The sequence below is a fragment of the Phyllobates terribilis genome, unplaced genomic scaffold (genome assembly GCF_046119375.1).
Source record: "Phyllobates terribilis strain yellow unplaced genomic scaffold, ASM4611937v1 Scaffold_2__4_contigs__length_985480577, whole genome shotgun sequence".
NCBI lineage: Eukaryota > Metazoa > Chordata > Amphibia > Anura > Dendrobatidae > Phyllobates > Phyllobates terribilis.
The window spans coordinates 613,467,320-613,490,035 of NW_027362762.1; the positions used below are offsets into that span (position 1 = coordinate 613,467,320).

The 22,716-nt window shown below is 49.2% G+C and overlaps 1 protein-coding gene across 3 annotated transcripts in view; it reads right to left on the reverse strand.

Moving 5' to 3' along the window:
* The window catches only part of PPARD (peroxisome proliferator activated receptor delta), a 404,486-nt gene that overhangs the window by 119,652 nt on the left and 262,118 nt on the right, over positions 1–22,716 (reverse strand). For all 3 annotated transcript variants that reach the window (XM_073670643.1, XM_073670644.1, XM_073670642.1), the window contains one exon: positions 20,905–21,043. In XM_073670643.1, coding sequence (XP_073526744.1) covers positions 20,905–21,043 — 139 coding nt within the window. The remainder of the gene's footprint in view (positions 1–20,904; positions 21,044–22,716) is intronic.

Below are 22,716 nucleotides of genomic sequence, written 5' to 3' on the forward strand. Positions count from 1 at the left end.
CCCACAGATGTGGACAAGTAAAAGACCATTTCCTCCTAGCCATGAGAAAGCTAAGAGGTTGAATTTCACCATCTGCAAGCTCTTGGCTACAGAAATGCTGCCTTTCCGCCTGGTGGACACAGAGGATTTTCGAGACCTTATGTCCGTCGCAGTGCCCCAGTACCAGATGCCCAGTCGGCACTACTTCTCAAAGAAAGGTGTGCCTGCGCTCCACCAGCATGTCGCACATAACATCACCGCTTCTTTGAGAAACTCTGTGTGTGACAGGGTGCATTTCACCACAGACACTTGGACGAGTAGGCATGGACAGGGGCGTTACATGTCGCTGACTGGGCACTGGGTAACTATGGTGACAGCAGGACAAGGGGCTGCTGTCCAAGTCTTGCCGTCCCCACGAGTTGTGCGTCAATCCTCTTTATGTCAAAGTTCCTCCACTGCTTCTGCCTCCTCAACCTCCTCTCGGTCTTCCACCTGCACCCAAAGCCTGTCTGGTCATGCCACAAGCTTTCTAACTGCGCAGAAGGGATCCTGCACACCTCCTTACTATGCTGGCAGTAGGGCTCAACGTCATCAGGCGGTTTTTACATTGAAATGTCTGGGAAATGTGAGTCACACAGCTGAGGAGTTGTGGTCAGCTCTGGAGAACCAATTTCATGAATGGTTGTCTCCACTGGACCTGAAACCAGGGAAGGCCGTGTGCGACAATGCTGCAAACCTGGGTGCGGCCCTTCGCCGGGGCAATGTCACACACGTGCCTTGTATGGCTCACGTGTTGAACCTGGTTGTCCAGCAATTTTTAGCCCACTATCCCAGACTAGATGGCCTTCTGCAGAGGGCACGGTCGCTGTGTGCTCACTTCCGCCGTTCGCATCCCGCAGCTCAGCGACTTACATCTCTACAGAAGTCGTTGGGCCTGCCACTTCACCGGCTAAAATGCGATGTGCCTACCCGGTGGAATTCAACTCTGCACATGTTGCAGCGACTGTGGCAGCACCGACAAGCCCTGGTGCAATACGTTCTGACGTATAGCCTGGGCCAACGAGATTCAGAGGTGGGGCAAATCACGCTGGAGGAGTGGTCTCAGATCAGGGACCTATGCACCCTTCTGCACAGTTTTGAAATGGCGACGAAGATGTTTAGTGCTGACGATGCCATTATCAGCATGACTATTCCGGTGATTTACATGCTGGAGCACATGTTAAACAGAATTCGGAGTCAGGTGGTGGCACAAGAGGAGGTGGAGGAAGTAGAGGAGGAGGAGTTGTATGCGGAAGGGCTAACATTTGCAAGGTCCAGACGGTCGGCAGCACCAAAGCGGCAGGCATGTGAGGGTGGGGGAGATGGTTTTACCAGGGCGCATGGTAGCAGCCAAACTAGTGAGGAAGGTGCAGGAGCCCAGGAAGAAGTGGAGGACGAACTGATGGAAGACTCATCAGATGAGGGAGACCTTGATCACATTTCTGTTGTGCGAGGTTGGGGGGAGAGGACAGAGGAAGGAAGCATGATTGTTACCTCGCCACCAACACAACAGGGACTTGGTGCTCCTGGATGCGCAACACACATGAGTGCCTTCTTGCTGCACTACCTGCGACATGACCCTCGAATTGTGAGAATTAGAAATAATCCTGACTACTGGGTTGCCACACTGTTAGATTCCCGGTACAAAAGTAAATTTGCAGAAATTATTCCTGCCATAGAAAGGGATGCACGCATGCAGGAGTATCAGCAGAGACTGTTGCAGAATCTTACATGTGCTTTTCCACAAAATACCAGTGGTGCACGTAGTGAATCTCACAGTTCCAACTTGCCAACCGTGGGACCGTCAAGTGTTCAGCACTCAAACCGTAACAGAACCACAGTATCTGCTGGTAACATCAATTTTGCGGAATCATTTCACCACTTTTTTAGCCCATCCTTTGCAAGGCCACAGGAGACAAGAAGTCTGACACATAGTCAACGCCTAGAGACGATGGTACAGGAGTATCTCCAAGTAAACATTGAAGCCACGACTGTGTCACTGGACCCTTGCTCTTTTTGGGCTTCCAATCTGGATAAATGGCCGGAGCTAGCCACTTACGCCTTGGAGATCTTGTCATGCCCCGCAGCCAGCGTTCTGTCTGAACGTGTGTTCAGCGCTGCTGGTGGTGTGCTGACAGATAAGCGCACGCGGCTCTCCACTGATAATGTAGACAGACTCACGTTCATAAAGATGAACAAATCATGGATCCGAAACGACTTTTCTACCCCTGTGTCATCCTGGGGAGAGTAAAAGCTTGATGATTGGTTAAAATCACCCTACCAACCGTTTTAAGCTTTCAAATTACTAATCATGTTTATCTGTATCTTGACTGGAAAATAATTTGGGCTTTGTAGCAGTGTGCAGCACTGATCCTATTAGGCCATCTATACTAAAGCTTCACCAGATTTAAAATTAAAAATAATTTTTAGCTGCATCTAGCCCGGAAAATAATATTGGGGTCCGAGATGCACAAGGCACATAAGTGCCTTCTTGCTGCACTACCTGCAGCATGACCCTCATATTGTCAGAATTCGAAGTAATCATGACTACTGGGTTGCCACACTCTTAGATCCCCCCAACTTTTCGATCAACCTTTTCATTTTAATAAAGACCAAAAAAATGGTCATTTTTGAAATTATAAGCATTAGCAGGTTGTTAGAAACTGAAATCAAACAGTTTTCAACTCAAAACTTTATTCTAGGTGATGTTACATTTTCACATAGGACCCCTTGTTCGAAAGGAGCTTCTGAACTCTCTCGTCCATTGAATTTGTCAGGTTTTGGATGGTTTCTGCTTCAATTGTTTTGCATGAGGACAGAATACCCTCCCAGAGCTGTTGCTTAGATGTGAACTGCCTCCCGCCATCATAGACACTCCTTTTAATGATGCTCCAAAGGTTCTGAATGGGGTAGAGGTCAGGGGAGCATGGGGGGTCACACCATAAGTTTGTCCCCTTTTATGCCCATATCAGCCAGAGATGCAGATGTTTTATGTGCAGCATGAGATGGTGCATTATCATGCAGAAAAATGATCTTGCTGTGAAATACACGGTTCTTCTTCTTGAACCATGGCAGGAAGTGCTGTTTGAGAAAATCCACATACATTATGGAGTTCATCTTTAGCGCCTTCAGGGATCCTAAAGGGGCCGACAATCTCTCTCCCCATGATTCCAGCCCAAAACATTACTCCACCTCCTCCTTGCTGGCGCTGTAGCCGTGTTTGCGTGGGGTGTCCATCAACCAGCCATCCTCCACTCCATCCATCTGGACCATCGAGCGCTGCACGGCACTCATCCGTGAACAAAACAGTTTTGAAATCAGTCTTCATGTAATGTTTGGCCCACTGGAGCCGTTTCTGCTTGTGTGAAGTGGATAGAGGAGGTCGACAGGATGCCGCATGCACAGCTGCAAACCTCTGAAGGACCCTGCATCTTGTTGTTCGGGGGACGTTGGAGGCACAAGCAGCTTCAAAAACTTGTCTGCTGCTATGACAAGGCTTTTTTGCCGCTGCTCTTTCAACCTGACGTAATTGCCTGTAGGAAAGAGTCCTCAATTTGCCCTTATCAGCACGCACACGTGTGTACTGTGAATCAGCTACATACTTCTTGATTGCCAAGACACTTCATCCTGATCATCGCACAATGTTGATTGTAGTCATGCCTTGACCTAAACACTCCACAATTTGTTGCTTCTCAGCAGCCGACACATCCTTTTTCTTTCCCATTTTGGCAGAAAATGTAGGCTGCTTAATAATGTGAGACAGCCTTCTTAAGTAGTCTTGCCTTTCATTGGACACACCTGCCAAACTAATTAGCACAGGTGTCTGCAATTGCTTACAGTGATATAAAGAGCCCTGACACACATCACCATCAATGAGTTTAACTGACAAACAAACAAATTCTTCCCTTATCACTCCTAAACACTTTTTGTATAATAATTTGGAACGCAGTGTACATGTGCTTTTCCATAAAACACCAGTGGTTCACGTAGTGAATCTTACAGTTCTAACTTGCCAACCGTGGTCTGTATGGAGTTGTTCAATAAAGGGCCCAAAATTAAGATAACATAGATGGGAGAGGTCTCTATGAATAGGAATTCCTAAGTATTTGATACCCTGTGAGGGCCAGGCAAAGGGAAAGTTGGACTGGATGGAATCCTATATGGATTTGGGGAGGGAGACATCGAGGGCCTCAGACTTCGCTGCATTGATTTTAAAATTTTACCATGTAACAAAGTGATCTATTTCAGCCATAACAGCATGGATGGATATATGTGATTGAGTGATATATACTAGGACATCATCAGCAAATAGAGAGCACTTGTACTCGGTGCCTCCCACCTCAATCCACCTAATATTGGGGTTATGGCGAATTGATGAGAGCAGGTGCTCCGTCACTAGGATGTATAAGAGAGGGGACAGAGGACATCACTGCCTTGTCCCATTGGTGATTGTGAAAGGTGATGAAAATGTTCTGACGCACCCCCTGGGCCTTGGGACACCCGGAGCCGGACCCTTTTTGGTGGATGCTGGTGGTTGTAGTCTTCGTGGCGGCGACCCGGTTCCGTGGCTCAGGGCGGTCAAACCAGTGGCGGAACTATTTATGTGGTTTTGATGTTTAAATGTCCGACTACGCCACCCGTGGATTGCGGTCAGAGTGAACCGCCGCTACAGGGCAGACCGCTGAGGCTGGTGTTGTGGGTGCAGCAGAGCGTAGCATAACTCCCCACGGGAGGAGTATAGCCTCAGGGCAGTGTATGCGGAGGATGGGGGTGATGGTGCAGGGCAGCAGCAGTAACGACACGGAGTCAGTGATGCAGTTCAGGGCCTTTACTCACAGTTCTTATTATCCAGACCACGTCTGCAGGTAACGGCTGCCCACGTCGTACTGTGCTCACCAGGTGAGGGGCTCAGACAACTCCCAGATAACTTTGGAGCACTTCACAGGACCCCCTTTGTGTGTCCTTTGTCTGGCCTTTCTTACCAACACTTCTGTCCGGCTGCCTCGGGCCTCCTCTTGGTAAACTTGGCGCCAGTTTCCCTGACCCTATGTGGTGCCTTCCTAGCGGGTGTAGCGAGGGGCTGCGCCACATAAAATGTCAGAGCCTCTGGTTTCTAGCTGAGGGTCGTTTCCTGCCTCCACTAGTTCGGGGACCGGTCTCCCCCTTTGGCCTGACCCCTCCACGCAGGTGGATTCGGGCGTGCGGTGGCGACTCGCCCGTCCGCACCCCTGGGATCCCTTCATTCCTCGTTCCTGGAGCCTTCTCCGCTCCTCTTCCTTCCTTCTCCCTCTTCCAGGCCTGGGCCTCTGTTACTAGGCCCGCCTCCGGAGCAGAGCTCATGCAGAGCCCCTGCTCCCTGCCACTTCTGCTCAGACTTCTCTGCACTGAACTAAGATGGTGCCCACCTTTTATACTCCCTTCTCAATGCACCCAGGAACTGCTTCCTCCCTGCTCCTGCACTACAGGGTTCCCCTTCCTCAGTGTTCCCTCCCCCCACTCCAGCCAGGGACAGGGACTGTCGTGCCCATCTCAGGGGCATATTGGTCGCCCTGCCCCACGGCAATGTGGTGTAATGCATGCAGGTGTCGGGTCCTGATCCACACTCCATCCTTACCTGAGAGTGAGATATCACACCTCTGGGTGAGGTGCAATACGTCTGTAGCAACCGAGCCCTCAGGGTGCTACAGTTGCATTTATCTTCAGCCTAGGTGACGTATTGCGATACAGGGCCGTGATTTTGGCTATAAAAGGGTCCCCTAGACCCCTACCCCAAGCTTTTTAAGAGAATCATATATGGCGTGCCAGGAGACTCTATGGAATGCTTTCTCAGCATCCAACGAGAGTATCTAATTACAAATTTTTAACTGCATCTAGCCCAGGAAATACTTTGTGCCTAGTAGCAGTGTCTGCTAGTCAGCGGATTATCCCGGCTGTTAAGCAAGCTACACCACCTGTAGTTTAGACACTTAATTTTTTCAAAGGAAATGCTTCGGGACCATGGGATACTTAGTGAAGAGCATCAGGAGGCACCCCAAGGCATAGGGGCTGGGACTGGCAGTAGGATGCCTTGCGGTGGACAGCCGAGCTCGATCCTTATAAAAGCTTTTTAACTGCAGCAGCTTTAGTGGACGCTACTGGAGCTGGAATTACCGCGGCTGCTGGCATGAGACTTGCCCTCCAATAGATCCTTGTAAATTGATTTAAAGTGTATTCATTCAAATTAGAGAGACAATTTAAATTAAAAAGCTTAGAGCTGCCTCCACCACAGGGGGGCTCGCTCGACCCACCAGCGGACAGGCACCAGTATTGGGAGAGGGGGGCTGGCCGTCAGGGTTCACCGCGGCTCTGGCACAAACCCGGCGACACGGAGGTGGCACGGGCAGGAGCGGACTGGCCGTGTCGGCTTCTCACTTTTTGGATTTTAGAAGGGCATGACATGCCTATATCTGTGTCTCCCCCTCCTTTTACTCCTCCACCTCTTTTTTTTTCGCATGACTATATGTACTTGTCACTTTTCCATGTGTTAGTTATGTCTTCTGAGCAGCTTGTCAGCTTTTGGACACCTTTGAAGGTGTTTTCTATGTGTTTCTATGTGTTTTTGTTTGCCTGCCATTGGTTTTAACGGTGTTCGAAGGTGTTCGACGAACAGTTCGACGAACAGTTCGGCGAACACACGGGTGTTCGACGAACCGAACTCGAACACTACGGGGGTGGCTCAACACTACCCACCAGCATTACTGGACTATGTCCCCGGCCTTTATACAAAGTAGTCAAGGGTGTGGAATCAACAAATGTCCTGGATAACAAGGCAAAAATCCAGTCCACTGCCCTTTTATGTATGACCAGTCCAGGCAAGGACAAAGACATTTCACATGTTATAATTGTGAATAGCCTGGACACAGAAATTGCAGTCTGAGTTTAGAAGGGAGAGGAGAGCGTGATAATCCCCCCTCCTTCCCACTTCTCCAGCGGGTGAGTCAGGGTCTTACTAAGCCATAAATACTGTGCAGATCCTGCATAAGTCTGCTGGAATAACTTTCTCCCTTACTGCTTACTTCTCTCATGATGTTACTGCCATTCTTTCTCAAGTACTGTTCAATATCTCAGGCTTTTAATGTGCCCTCCTTATGTCTGATAATGTCACCATTCACCATTGCACTACTCTGAATCCAGCCACCTTGTTGCCTCTGGAGGGGAGGGGTAGAGGGGTGGTAGTGGTAATGTGGGTGACTTGCTAGTTGAGTCACAAGAGGCACATGACTGTATACAAATAATGTCCCACAGGGGGGTTTCAGTCATGTTAATGATGACCCACTAGATAACCCTAACCACAACCTCTTTGTGGATGGATCATGGTATGGTGTAGATGACCAGTTCTATACTGGATATGCTGTTTCCCTCCATGAACCCATAAAAGCAGAATCACTGCCTATACACATGTCCGCCCAGGAAGCTGAACTTCGTACCCTAGAAGAAGCCTACAGACATGCTAAAGATAAGACTGCAACCATTTATGCAGACAGACGCTATACTTTCATGACTATAGACCTATACATGGACAGCTCGATCTTTCCTCACAGCTGAAAGTAAGCCTATCAAGAATCATAAATCCATCCAATGCCTGATGGTGGACCTACCTTTACACAAGAAAATTGCCATAGTGAAATATAAAGGCCATGCCAAGAGCGACTCAATTACAGATAAAGGCAACCACCTGGCAGACCAGACTGCAAAATCTGCAGCCTACCAATCAAGAGACAACCTTGTCAGGGTGGCAGGTGCACAGTTGGCCTTTGCTGCGGACCCAGCTGTAACCTACAACCTTCTTCTGAAGCTACAACAACAGACTGGTGTTGAAGAATTCTCCAGATGGCAAGAGAATGGAGCTGTGCAGTTACCAGAAGGACTGTGGCATGTGGGGGACAAAGTTTACCTTCCCTGGGTTTTGTATCCCATGATGGCTCAAGTCACCCACGGCAATATCCACCAAAGACTGCTGAGACAGACCTTGTCCACCACCATTGGTATGCTCCTGGTTTCAGTGTCACTGGAGCCAAACATGTTCAAGCCTGTCTGACCTGTGAACTCAACAACGTGGAATGCACCACCAAGACGCCTATGAAACACACATTGAGGTCCCTGTACCCGTTCCAGCATCTTCAGAAAGAATACATTCAAATTCCTAAGTTGCAAACCATAGAGAGTGACAAAAAATCCCACTTTACCAGAGGAGTGATGCAGGAAATAATTTCCGCCCTGGGAATGGAACAGGTCTTTTATGCTGTGTGCCATCCACAAAGTAGCAGTAGAGTAGAGAGATTGAATGAGACCCTTAAACTGACTGCACTCTTCTCAGTCAGGTATACTCCCAATAAAAAATCAGGCCTCAACCCATATGAGGTTTTACTTGGATCAGCTTCTGGGCTAGGGTTGTACTTTCCATAGCAGCTCCAGATGCAACATGATAGGCTGTCTTCTTATGTTATTGCTCTTACAAAACGCTTGTCTAACATACTATTGTGTTTACCCTTCTTTTCCAGATCCAGATTCTGTGGAAGGGAGCCATCCCCTGCAGCTTGGAGACTGGATGATGGTCAAAAGACACATCAGAAGAGCCATTGAGCCTCGATATGGGCCCTTCCGAGTTCTGATGAAAACTGAGATGGCCGTAAAACTCGAGAGAAAGCCCAACTGGCTCCACGCCTCGCACTACAAGAAGTCAGATGAGCCCTATCCTTTTTACTTTAAAGAATGGGGAGCTAGTTACCACGTTCTGGTTTAATACCTCAGATCCTGTAATCAGTTACAAATTTAACCTGTGTAACATGGTCTCCAGCACTAGGGTGGAGTGACAGTATGGGGACACCTAAAGACTCACTTCAAAGTATATATGTGTCACCACTGACAGTACTGGCTATGGGTCTGATCGTGAGTACTGGAGGTGGGGTGGAACACTGAGGAAGATTGGGCCTACAACCTTTCCGGAGCCCTAGAAAAGACAGAAAGCAAGAGTAGAAGCCTCCTTACTAGAATGACTGTTACAACCAGAATATGTGTCCAAACATTGTACAGTAGGGACAAGTCTTGTAAGTCTGACAACTGTCTTCCCCTATACTTGACTATAGAAAACCCCTCTGTTACAGGTGAATGACTAAATGTGATGGGCATAAATATCCCCGGGCACACTGACCTATTAGGACACTTATCTTAAGGATATTAGGGAACGACCTATTCGAAATAAGACCATGCAACTTAATACTTCCAAAGACTCATACCTGATGCCCTTCCCTATAAGCAACCAGACAAACCCCATTGCTTTCTCCTGCTTAATTCAGCTTTTTCCTGCTACAGAAGGAGAAAATACTTCAGAGTGTAATCTGCTACAGCAGTTGTATCCCCTTATAAACCCTAAAAACGTAAAGGCCGATGGGCCCAGGAATTACACTTGTTTCCAAAGTTTAACATGTACCATTGACCGAAAGCATTTAGGTTCCTCCTACTGCAGTTGTGTCACCCTGGCCTGGATGCCACAAGTGTAATAAAGCTGTGTCTGAGAGCAAGGGGAGGTTCTCTAGTCAGGGGAACATTAGCATGCAATACCTCCTGTCTCAGGCCAGTAGGGGGAGCTGGCTGCCCCTATAAAAGCTGGAACTGGGGGCAGGGTTAGTGAGAACTGGATGACCTGTCTCAGGACTGAGACGTGTCCCAGAGCAGAGCAGGGACAGAAAGTTGTATTGCACCTAAGAGGAAGTGTGGCAGGAGGAGAGCCACAAGCCAGAGACAAGAGGCGAAGTGAGCCTGTCTTGGCAGATAAAGGACTTAATTTACCAGACTTTGGTGTCTGAGGCTGGGAGGATTCCACATTCTCCAGCAGATAAACAGTCCGCAGGGGACTGTATATTCCTTGGCCTAAGAAGCCTGAAGGCCCTGCCACAACAGAAGGGACCAGGAGAGCCATACCAGGCCGGGAGCAGAAAGGAACCCACGTTGCAGGCCATACAGGCGAGAGTACACAGAGAGCTCAGAAACGTGGGCTGTTACCCTATAAGGAGGAGATAGCCAGAAGGAGCGCAGAAAGCACGGTAGGCCTACACCCTCACCCTGACCAGGGCCAATTTCCCAATTGCTCTCAGACATCCAGGTCCCCTCCTAGCCGGGACTGTTTATGGGTCAGTTTACCTGTTTTAGTAAAGACCCTGGACTGCAACCTGTTGTCTGTGTGCTCCTTCGCGCCTCCAGCACTACCGGTACTGGGACTCTCACCACCATCACTCCCACCATCCATTATACTGCCCTGGGGCCGCACTCTTCCCGTGGGGAGTCACACCGCCCCAGCTGCACACATCATCAGCCCCAGCGGTCTGCATGCAGTGGCGGTTCCTAATAACCGCAATCCACGGGTGGCGCAGTCGGACATTATCAATAGTGCATAGCAGACTACCACTGGCCTGACCACCCTGAGCCACGGAACCGGGTTGCCACTACTACTCCCATCATTTCCCTATTGCCCGGATCCGAGTGCCCCACGGCCCAGGGGGCGAGTGAGCTTTGGCGTAGTCAGCAGGATTGAAACCAACCAACCACAAACGGGTATTGCGTGCCTAGAAAAGACTTTGCACTTACCTTAAAAGAGGTTTCCCGCCATCCGGAGCCGTTTCCCGCCATTTCCAGCCGTCTCCCGCCATCTTCTGTTGGTTCCCGCCATCTTCAGCCGTTTTCCCGCCATCGGACGCCATCTTCAGGATGCTGCGCGGGAAGAAGAGGGGTGTGGACGTCTAAACCGCGCGAGATACGAAGCTCCGCCCCACGCACCGACGCTGCGCAAGGTCCTGGAAGGGAGAGAGAGCAACGCTGACGTCATCAGGACGCGACGCAAGGTCCTCGTCCAGTGCAGCAGCAGCGGAGCCGCGGCCTACAGAAGAGGATCGTCGGAAGGTAGGCCACGCTTAACTAGGGGGGAGGAAGATGTCGGACACAGAGGCGCCCACTACCACCAACGCGGCTGCAGCAGCGGTGATGCCCTTTTCCCTGCCCTACATCCCTGGAGCGGCCTGGCTGCCCAAGTACTCAGGGGAGCCCCATGCCCTAACTGACTTTAAGGAAAGGCTGTACAGTTTGTTCCAAGTCTACCCCCTGACAGAGGAACAGAAGGTCAGCATATTAACGGGGCAGTTAACTGGCGCAGCCCAGAGGGAGGTAAAATCATGGCCCACTGAGGAGAAAAGGACCGTGAAGGGTATTCTGGCCCGGCTGCGGGGTACCTTTGACACACGTACCGCCACTGAAATTAAAATGAGGTTCTATGGATGTAAGCAGCGGGCACAGGACAGCATCAGAGACTATGCCCTAAATTTGCAGGAAGCCCTAAGGGCCATCCAACAAACTGACCCTGGCAGTGTGCAGGAAACGGATAAACTACTAACAGAACAATTCATAGAAGGTCTGCTGTCCAGCGCCCACAGGGCCCAACTGCGCCTCATGTTCTTTCAGAACCCTGATCTGACCTTTGCCCAATTTAATGACAGGGCCATAAGGGTGCTCCGTGAACCTGCAACCGGTGGCGCTATAAACCCCCGGCGCCCTGCTCTCACCTACCACCAGGAGGCGGCGCCCTCCTCTATGGACCCCGTGGGGGCTGATGCACAGGCCCTGAACCAAGCCCCGTTGAAAGACCTGCACCACCAAGTCTAGGAGCTGACCAGGAGCGTCGCGGCGTTGACCAGGACCATCCAGGCGTTGCAAGTGGACCCTTCAAGACCCATCGAGCTGGCTTCAAGTCCGGAGGATGTCCAGTGGTGTCAACAGAGGAGGATCCCGTCGTTCCGAGGGAGGCCCACAGACCGCTACGCAGAGGATGGACAGCCCATTTGCCGTCGATGCAACTAGCCCGGACACATTTCCAGGTACTGTAATTTAAACGGGTCCAACCTGGGGCAGAGGGCCAACCCCTAGGCATAAGATCACCAGGCCCTTATAATTGGCGTGATAAGTACGTTGGGGGGCGCCCAGTTTTACCCGTGGTGCTGGACGGTATCCCCATGAGCGCCTTGCTGGATACTGGGTCGCAAGTAACCACTATCCCTTATGTACTTTTTAAGCAGTATTGGACTGATGCTGATATCACACGGTATCCAGACAGTAACTTGAGCATCATCGCCAGTAATGGCTTACCCGTGCCGCAGATGGGGTTCAAGGAGATGACCATTAAAATTGGTAAAGTTGAACTACCGGCACAGGGAGTAATTATTGTGGACATTGACCGTCGTGAAAGTCACCCTAAAATAACTGTGGGTACTAACGTGATTGAAAATTGTCTTTCAGAGGTAATTGTAATTCTACAACAGGTGGCGGTGAATGCTAGTTCCAGCCAACAGAGAGTCCTCAACAAGGAGATAAAAGCCCTGATGAGACGGCAGCAGGTAGAACTGTCTGGTGGTGAGATCGGTAGCGTAAGACTGAGTGACCCATTCCCCATTTCCATGCCTCCCAAAAGTGAAATGATGATCTGGTGTCGGACTGCAATCGGGTTGAGAGGTAGAGACTACCAAGCCATGGTAGAACCCGTGTACTCAGACAGCAGGCCCACCATTTTGACAGCCCGGGGGGTGGTTGATATCCGTCATGGGAGGGAGCCCATCCGCATTCTCAACATTGGGGAGAGGGAGGTACACTTACCCAGGTACGCTACACTCGCCAAACTGTTTGTTGTCGAACACAAAGCTATCAGGGCCGTGGAACCCTTGCCTCCATCTCCTCAGGCGGAGGGTAATGGCTCCCAGAAACAAAAGGAGGACTGGTGCCAGAAACTCCACGTGGGTGCTGACTCCACTCCCCTGCACCAAAAATAAGGAGTCTACCGGGTGGTACAGGAGTACGAGAGAGTCTTTAGTAAGCACCCGCTAGACTTCGGCAGAGTAAAAGGGATAGAACACCACATCCCCACAGGGAGCCACCCACCGATAAAAGAAAGACACCGACCTGTACCCCCTGCACATTATCAGAACGCAAAGGGCATGCTAAGAGAAATGAAAGAAGCTGGGGTCATTAGAGATAGCTGTAGCCCCTGGGCAGCCCCCTTGGTTCTGGTGAAAAAGAAGGACGGCACCATGAGAATGTGCGTGGACTATAGACAAATCAACCGTATCACCCACAAAGACGCATATCCGCTGCCTAGAATAGAGGAGTCTTTAGCCGCACTAAAATCAGCTAACTTCTTTTCTACTTTCGACCTTACTAGCGGGTACTGGCAGGTTCCTGTGGCAGAGGCTGGCAAGGAGAAGACCGCCTTCACCACCCCGATGGGACTGAGCGAATTCAAATGTATGCCTTTCGGGCTCTGCAACGCACCAGGGACCTTCCAGCGGCTGATGGAATGCTGTCTAGGGCACCGAAACTTCGAGACGGTCCTCTTTTACCTGGACGACGTGATCGTCTATTCGAAGACCTACGAGGACCATCTGAAGCACCTGGCCGAGGTGTTCGAAGCCCTGGCAGGCTATGGCCTGAAGGTGAAACCATCGAAGTGTCACCTGTTGAAACCAAAGGTCCAGTACCTAGGGCACGTGGTAAGCGCGGAAGGAGTGGCCCCCGACCCTGACAAGGTCACGGCAATCAAGAGCTGGCCAAGCCCCTCGAACATCAAAGAGGTGAGACAGTTCCTCGGGTGGGTGGGCTACTACCGAAGGTTCATCCCCGGGTTCACTAATATGGCAGCTCCTATGCAGGACCTCCTGATCGGACAGTCTAAGTCCAGAAGTCAAAAGCCACCCTTCAAGTGGGATAAACCGGAAGAGGAGTCCTTCCGCCAGCTAAAGTTGGCCCTCACAGGGGATAAGATCCTGGCCTACCCTGATTATGGCCAGCCTTTCATTCTCCAAACAGACGCCAGTAATGTGGAACTGGGAGCCGTACTGTCCCAAAACCAACAGGGCAGAGAAAGGGTGATCGCGTACGCCAGTCGGAAGCTGAGGCCCACCGAGAGGAACCCGGAGAATTACAGCTCCTTCAAGCTAGAATTCTTGGCGGTGGTGTGGGCCGTGACGGAACGCTTCAAGCATTACCTGGCCTCCGCAAAGTTCATGGTGTACACGGACAACAACCCGTTAACACACCTAGACAATGCAAGACTTGGTGCCCTGGAGCAGCGGTGGATGGCCCGTCTCTCCAATTACGACTTTGTGATCAAGTACCGGGCAGGCAAAACCAATGCCAACGCGGACGCCCTATCAAGAATGCCTCACTTACCTGAAGGTGACAAAGACCCAGAAGAGCTGGAGGAGGTAGAACTCCCCGCGTTTCACCGGTATGGAGCCACTCAGTACTCCCACCGTGTGAAGGAGGAAGATTTAACCACCGTTATGATAAATCCCTTACCTCACCACAGCTGGGCCGAGATCCAAGATAGTGACCCTGCAGTCCGCCTGGTGAAAGATCTGCTGACCCGGGAAGATGCCCGCTTAGATCCGGATGCCCCAGAGGAAGCCAAGCAGCTATGGAAAGAGAAGAGCAAGCTGTTCCTCTACGAAGGCAAGTTGTGCAGAAGGATTGTCAACCACCGGACGCACGAGCTGATCTGGCAAGTCGTGGTCCCAAGGCGGGATGCAGCTATGGTCCTGGGGGCTTACCATGACAGAGCGGGACACTTCGGTTGGAAGAAACTGGAGCTCCTACTAAGAGGAAGGTTCTTTTGGGTCGGCATGAGAGGAGCTGTAGAAAAATGGTGCAGAGACTGTGGCCCTTGTCACCTGAGGAGGAAGGACCGTGCCAGCCAGAAGACACCCTTGAGGCCCATGTTTACCACGCAGCCTCTTGAGCTGGTAGCTCTGGACCATGTCAAATTGGCTCCCAGCCGGTCAGGATACATCTATGCCCTGACAATCGTGGACCACTATTCCCGTTTTCTATTGGTGGTCCCGGTAAAGGACTTGACAGCCCAAACAGCGGCCAGAGCCTTCCAGCAGTACTTCTGCCGTCCACACGGGTATCCGGAACAGGTCCTGACAGACCAGGGTCCAGCGTTCGAGGCTGAAATCTTCCAGGAGTTCTGCAACCTCTATGGCTGTAAGAAAATTCGTACAATGCCTTACCACCCACAAACCAACGGGATGTGTGAGAAGATGAACAATATAGTCATTGATCTCCTGAAGACGTTGCCCCTGGAGGAACGCAGCCTGTGGCCAGAAAAACTGCCGGACCTGATAGACTTATACAATCATATCCCGGTGAATGCTACCAACTGCACCCCGGCTTACCTGATGCGAGCCAGACCGGGTAAGCTGCCCGTAGACCTGGAGATGGGAGTCCTAACGCCTGAGGACACTTCCCCAGATGCGGACTGGGATACGGAAAGGCAACTGCAGTACAAGAAGGTACAGGAAAGTGTGGAGAAGAGCCTGGCCCAGGTGAGAGAGAAGCAAGAAAAACTCTTCAACCAACACGCCCCTGCTGGTCCCCTGGAACCTGGTGAGCAGGTCCTGAAGCGGAAGAGAAGGCTACATAAGTTGGACGACCAGTGGGAAAGGGAACCCTACACCGTACTGCAGTCTGATCACGACACCCGAAGGTGTGCGTGATCACCAAGGACGGAGGAGAAACCACTAGTACAGTCTCCAGAGACCACCTCAAAAGATGCCCCGAGCAACTCCGTAGTGCAGAAGAGGATCAGAGTGACCTTGAACCCGCAGAGGACAAGGAAGAAATGATCAGCACCGTTCTTGGAGAGTTCCCTCAGTCCTGGACTCGCATAAATGATGCCATAGTGGTACACGTCCTGCATTTCCTGCCACCGGCACAGCAACAACCAACACCAGAGCCGGAAGTTGAAGAGGAGCAAGCGGTTCCAAAGGCAGAAGAGCCTGTACCAGCAGCCCAGGAGAGTCAACCCTCTGCTGACAGTGAGCCTGCCATGCCTGCGGTAAGACAAAGGACCCGCAGACAGCTGCCTGCCCTACCTGTACACCCAGCTGGTAGCTGCACCCCTAACGCTAGTGGGGAAAGCCAAGTCAGTCCACCACCAGACAGTGGGTTAAGGAGCCTAACCCAGGAATGAACTAAGACTGTAAAGGACTTGGGGTAGGACAGACCCCCACCTGGTTAAGGCTCCCCGTTGTATTGGTGATAGGGACACCCGGTCACAGACCACACTGTGACCTTAAGAACTCAATCTGTGCGCCGTCTGTCTGTTAATGTTTTATAGTCATGTATATTATCTTTGTTTACTGTTTAGTCCCGGAGTACTAAAATTCTACTAGGGGGGAATGTGTCACCCTGGCCTGGATGCCACAAGTGTAATAAAGCTGTGTCTGAGAGCAAGGGGGAGGTTCTCTAGTCAGGGGAACATTAGCATGCAATATCTCTTGTCTCAGGCCAGTAGGGGAGCTGGCTGCCCCTATAAAAGCTGGAACTGGGGGCAGGGTTAGTGAGAACCGGATGACCTGTCTCAGGACTGAGACGTGTCCCAGAGCAGAGCAGGGACAGAAAGTTGTATTGCACCTAAGAGGAAGTGTGGCAGGAGGAGAGCCACAAGCCAGAGACAAGAGGCGAAGTGGGCCTGTCTTGGCAGATAAAGGACTTAATTTACCAGACTTTGGTGTCTGAGGCTGGGAGGATTCCACATTCTCCAGCAGATAACCAGTCTGCAGGGGACTGTATATTCCTTGGCCTAAGAAGCCTGAAGGCCCTGCCACAACAGAAGGGACCAGGAAAGCCGTACCAGGCCGGGAGCAGAAAGGAACCCACGTTGCAGGCCATACAGGCGAGAGTACACGGAGAGCTCGGAAACGTGGGCTGTTACCCTATAAGGAGGAGATAGCCAGAAGGAGCGCAGAAAGCACGGTAGGCCTACACCCTCACCCTGACCAGGGCCAATTTCCCAATTGCTCTCAGACATCCAGGTCCCCTCCTAGCCGGGACTGTTTATGGGTCAGTTTACCTGTTTTAGTAAAGACCCTGGACTGCAACCTGTTGTCTGTGTGCTCCTTCGCGCCTCCAGCACTACCGGTACTGGGACTCTCACCACCATCACTCCCACCATCCATTATACTGCCCTGGGGCCGCACTCTTCCCGTGGGGAGTCACACCGCCCCAGCTGCACACATCATCAGCCCCAGCGGTCTGCATGCAGTGGCGGTTCCTAATAACCGCAATCCACGGGTGGCGTAGTCGGACATTATCAATAGTGCATAACAGACTACCACTGGCCTGACCACCCTGAGCCATGGAACCGGGTTGCCACTACTACTCCCATTGTTTCCCTATTGCCCGGATCCGAGTGCCCCACGGCCCAGGGGGCGAGTAACAGTCCTAACACCACCACTAACTTGGTACGAGGCCATACCCTCCTGAATCAGACGGTAGCTAGGGCTGACTTGTGGTGGGTGTGGAAATGGTGACTTTTATCCAGTACTGCCAGTGAAATGGGAGGGCATATGTGCTAGCTATTGTTAAATTCCTGATACCACTCCAGATTGTGACTTTGAATACAGACAAGCGTGACACCAGCATTCCTACTTCTTTCGACCCTCACCCTGTACATCAACACTATTGGAGTCCCAAGGGAAGTACCAGATGAGTTAAAAGCCAGAGATCAAGTAGCAGCAGCACTTGAATCACTATTCCCCATCGCTACAGCGAATAAAAATGTGGACTGGAAAATTTCTATCTACTATGACAAACTATTGGGTGCTAACTCTGACCAGCACACGAATGGGGCACCCATATAGTTTCCTTGCTTGTTGTGGCTTGTGTGTATGTGTGTCCATCCGATGGTGTGACAGACAGACCGATCCGGAGTATACGGCGAAGCAGTGTAGGAAGACCGGCTTCTTCTATTAGGGGAGGAGAACGTATCTGGGGGAGCCTCTAGATGGGCACTTCGGCTGGAACAGCCAACAACTGCCACATGAGAATGGAATTGTGAGAGTAGGAGTTATTTTATCTAACCTGACTCCATTTTGATTTTTGTACATGTATTTTCTTTTTCGCAGAATGGAGTCTGTGTTTAGATAAGAGGGTCTTAGGAATGTCTTTGTCTAGAGACTTAGAGATAAGGAAGAAATGAAACTAGAAGGTAGAGAGATTCCTAGTCTCCACAACATAAATTTCCCCAATAGAATGTACTGGATGCGGTAAATCCACATGTGTTCAATGAACACATGCGGATTTACTTGCGTGATCGGACACAGCACTTTGGAAGCAGCAAAAATACGTTGCGTTGAAAGCTCTGCTATAGCCTGATCGTGGACACATACCCTTAGCAGCTGCAGCTCTCACAGCTCTGCTGTATTGCAACAATATTGCAACACTGGCTGCCTGTGAGATGGAAGCTGAAGCAATGAGTGAACACCTGCAGATTGCAGAACTGTGTGAGACTATAAGCAGAGAACAGCCATTACACATCACACTGGTATCGCCCATTTTTATTTAAAATAAGCTTTGGAGGCAGTTCTCATACAGATCAGTGTCCTGCCCATAATCTTGAACAACTCATTTACATACAGTACAGACCAAAAGTTTGGACACACCTTCTCATTTAAAGATTTTTCTGTATTTTCATGACTATGAAAATTGTACATTCACACTGAAGGCATCAAAACTATGAATCAACACATGTGGAATTATATACTTAAAAAAAGTGTGAAACAACTGAAAATATGTCTTAGATTCTAGGTTTTTCAAAGTAGCCACCTTTTGCTTTGATGACTGCTTTGCACACTCTTGGCATTCTCTTGATGAGCTTCAAGAGGTAGTCACCGGAAATGGTCTTCCAACAATCTTGAAGGAGTTCCCAGAGAATTTTAGCACTTGTTGGCCCTTTTGCCTTCACTCTGGGGTCCAGCTCACCCCAAACCATCTCGACTGGGTTCAGGTCTGGTGACTGTGGAGGTCAGGTCATCTGGCGTAGCACCCCATCACTCTCCATCTTGGTCAAATAGCCCTTACACAGCCTGGAGGTGTGTTTGGGGTCATTGTCCTGTTGAAAAATAAATGATAGTCCAACTAAACGCAAACCGGATGGAATAGCATGCCGCTGCAAGATGCTGTGGTAGCCATGCTGGTTCAGTATGCCTTCAATTTTGAATAAATCCCCAACAGTGTCACCAGCAAAGCACCCTCACACCATCACACCTCCTCCTCCAAGCTTCACGGTGGGAACCAGGCATGTAGAGTCCATCCGTTCACCTTTTCTGCGTCGCACAAAGACACGGTGGTTGGAACCAAAGATCTCAAATTTGGACTCATCAGATCAAAGCACAGATTTCCACTGGTCTAATGTCCATTCCTTGTGTTCTTTAGCCCAAACAAATCTCTTCTGCTTGCTGCCTGTCCTTAGCAGTGGTTTCCTAGCAGTTATTTTACCATGAAGTCCTGCTGCACAAAGTCTCCTCTTAACAGTTGTTGAAGAGATGAGTCTGCTGCTAGAACTCTGTGTGGCATTGACGTGGTCTCTAATCTGAGCTGTTGTTAACCTGTGATTTATGAGGCTGGTGACTCAGATAAACTTATCCTCAGAAGCAGAGGTGACTCTTGGTCTTCCTTTCCTGGGGCGGTCCTCATGTGAGCCAGTTTCTTTGTAGCACTTGATGGTTTTTGCAACTGCACTTGGGGACACATTCAAAGTTTGCGCAATTTTTCGGACTGACTGACCTTCATTTCTTAAAGTAATGATGGCCACTCGTTTTTCTTTACTTAGCTGCTTTTTTCTTGCCATAATACAAATTCTAACAGTCTATTCAGTAAGACTATCAGCTGTGTATCCACCTGACTTCTGCACAACACAACTGATGGTCCCAACCCCATTTATAAGGCAAGAAATCCCACTTATTAAACCTGACAGGGCACACCAGTGAAGTGAAAACCATTTCCAGTGACTACCTCTTGAAGCTCATCAAGAGAATGCCAAGAGTGTGCAAAGCAGTCATCAAAGCAAAAGGTGGCTACTTTGAAGAACCTAGAATATAAGACATATTTTCAGTTGTTTCACACTTTTTGTTAAGTATATAATTCCACATGTGTTAATTCATAGTTTTGATGCCTTCAGTGAGAATGTACAATTTTCATAGTCCTGAAAATACAGAAAAATCTTTAAATGAGAAGGTGTCTCCAAACTTTTGGTCTGTACTGTATAAGAAAAACATGTATTTCTCTGGAATAAGACATAGGATGACAAATATTAAGGTATCATTTTATAAATCTTCCCATGACCTGTATGCCCATATAGATAGCTTAGGAGGGTTGATCCTATTGACAGATTCCCTTTAAAGAGGTTTTCCCATGAAACAACTGATATTCAACTGATAAAGGGGTTGTTCAGGCTTGGTGGTTCAAGTTTGCAGTCACTCTATGTGACAGTAGACTTTTGAGTCCTCACAGCATTTGCTCCGGGTGCCGGTACTGGACACAGGTATGCGATTTGAATAGATGTGGTGATGTAGACACGCACAATCTCACTCAATAAAAGAAAATTGAGGCCAGATACGTTTAGTTTGTATGTGGCTGGAAGTATTCATATTGCATACTAGCAGTCACCGTGACAGCGCTCCCTGTGCACGCTTGTGAGGGTTCACAAGCCTGCAGTTAGAGAATGACTGTAAAATTGAACCTCAAGCCAGGAGAATCCCTTTAAGATTTGATGGTTGGTGGCATACAAATGATTTATCTTTTGACCACATGGAAATAAAGGAATTGGTAGAATAAAAGCCATCATTCCCTAACTTTTTTTTTCTATTGACAAATGTCATCTGGGAAAAGTTAAGTCAAAATACAAATAAGATTGTGATCCAATCCTGCCAAATAGTCACCTTTATTTTCTTCACATATCACAATGGCATTTTTTTCTTTATTGACTTGACCATAAGGTAAAAAGCTAAAAATACTCTTGTTGCCTACCATTGTGGGACATTCCCAGCTTCAGACACTTATTGAAGCGACAATATTGGCATTTATTTCGATTTTTCTTTTGTACTTTGCAGTTGCGGTTGCAATGTTCATACTGGAGCCTCATCCGCAGAGTCCGTCGAAAAAAGCCCTGTACAAATGAGAAGGATATTCACCACATTCATACAATTCTTACAGATGAAATGACTGAATTAGAAATTAAACTCTTCACAAAAGAGAATCGGTGATAAAATGCACAAGTGTAAAAATAATTCTGGTTGTCCAAAAAATAAAAGACCTAATAAAATATCATACAATGTACAACAGTAAATTAACTTATCGTATCATAAAAGTGACATGATATCACAGTATAAACAAGCTGGGATTAGAAATACAAAGTGCAGGTGCATTAAGGCAATGTCAACTGGCATAGTACAAACATGTAAAAGGGAGTAATAATGCTCCAAAGCATGTGCTCCCTTACTCCTCACCTAGTCGCGTCACCTCTGGAAACCATAGGCTAGCAGTGTTATTGTTCTAGTTTACATGTTTGCACTCAAACTCAAACAAGGCAACAACATTTGGCCCTTTCTACATCTCACCCTAAGGGCTCTTTCACACATCCAGTTTCCACATGTACTGGAGACACTGACACATGAAGACCCATTCAAATCTATGGGTCTGCGCACATGTCAGTGTGTTTCCACGGACTGTGTGTCCCTGTGCTCCACACGCTGACATGTCCGTTTTTTGCAGGTTCACGGTCTTAAAAATTGTCTCATGCTGAACACACATGGGTGACATCCGTGTGTCATCAGTGTGACATGTACTGGCGCCTGGGAATCAGCGCTACAGTTAGTGCTGTTCCCAAGCGCCGGGTGCTGAACACAGCCCTCATCATGGTTCCTGCTGTCGCTGGGATTAGCATCAGCAGGGACAATGATGAGGGTAGTAGTAGTCAGCTCCCACAGTGTCCCTGTGTAAAAATAAGATTAAAATAATAAAATCTATATACTCACCTAGGAGCCCCCCGCTGTAATCCATGCGACCGATTAGCACAGGAGCCGGGAAGAATAAGCCGCTGCAGCCAGTGGCCCCGAAGCTGAGCTCATAAGCGGTGTCCTGTCACTCACTGAGCGCAGCTCCGAAGCTCACTCGCTGCAGGAGCTATTCTCCCCGGCTCCTCTGCTGATCGGTCGCATGAATTACAGTGGTGAACACTTAGATGAGTGTATGGATTTTATTATTTTAATCTTATTTTACACAGGGACACTGCGGGAGCAGACTACTACCCTCATCTTTGTCCCTGCTGGTGCTGATCACCACACTGGCAGGGAACCATGATGAGGGCAATGCTCAGCACCCGGCGCTTGGGAAAAGCGCTAACTGTAGTGCTGATTTCCAGACACTGGTCCATGTAATCCTGATGCGGCACACGTTTGCCACACGGACACACGGGGCATGGATATCTCTGGTACCGGAAATATATGGACGCGTGAAACTGGCCTAACCTAGAGTGAAGGTGTATGTGTCTTCATGGCACAAGCTGGATCCAGGTGAAGAAACACGTTTTGTGGGCTGCGCTACTGGAGTAAATTGAAATGTGTTGTGAATAAATAAAACCTTATTTTGATCATTATTGACGAATCAACGCCACACTGACTTCTTTATGAAATTAAGAAACAAATGTTTAAAACATTGAAGTGGCGTTGAAATGCGTTGTGAATAAAAAAAAACGTATTATCATCAGAGTAGTGTCCGTCAGAACTCCAACAGCTGAACATTAACAAACCACTTACCCACATTCCATCCCTAGAGTATCAC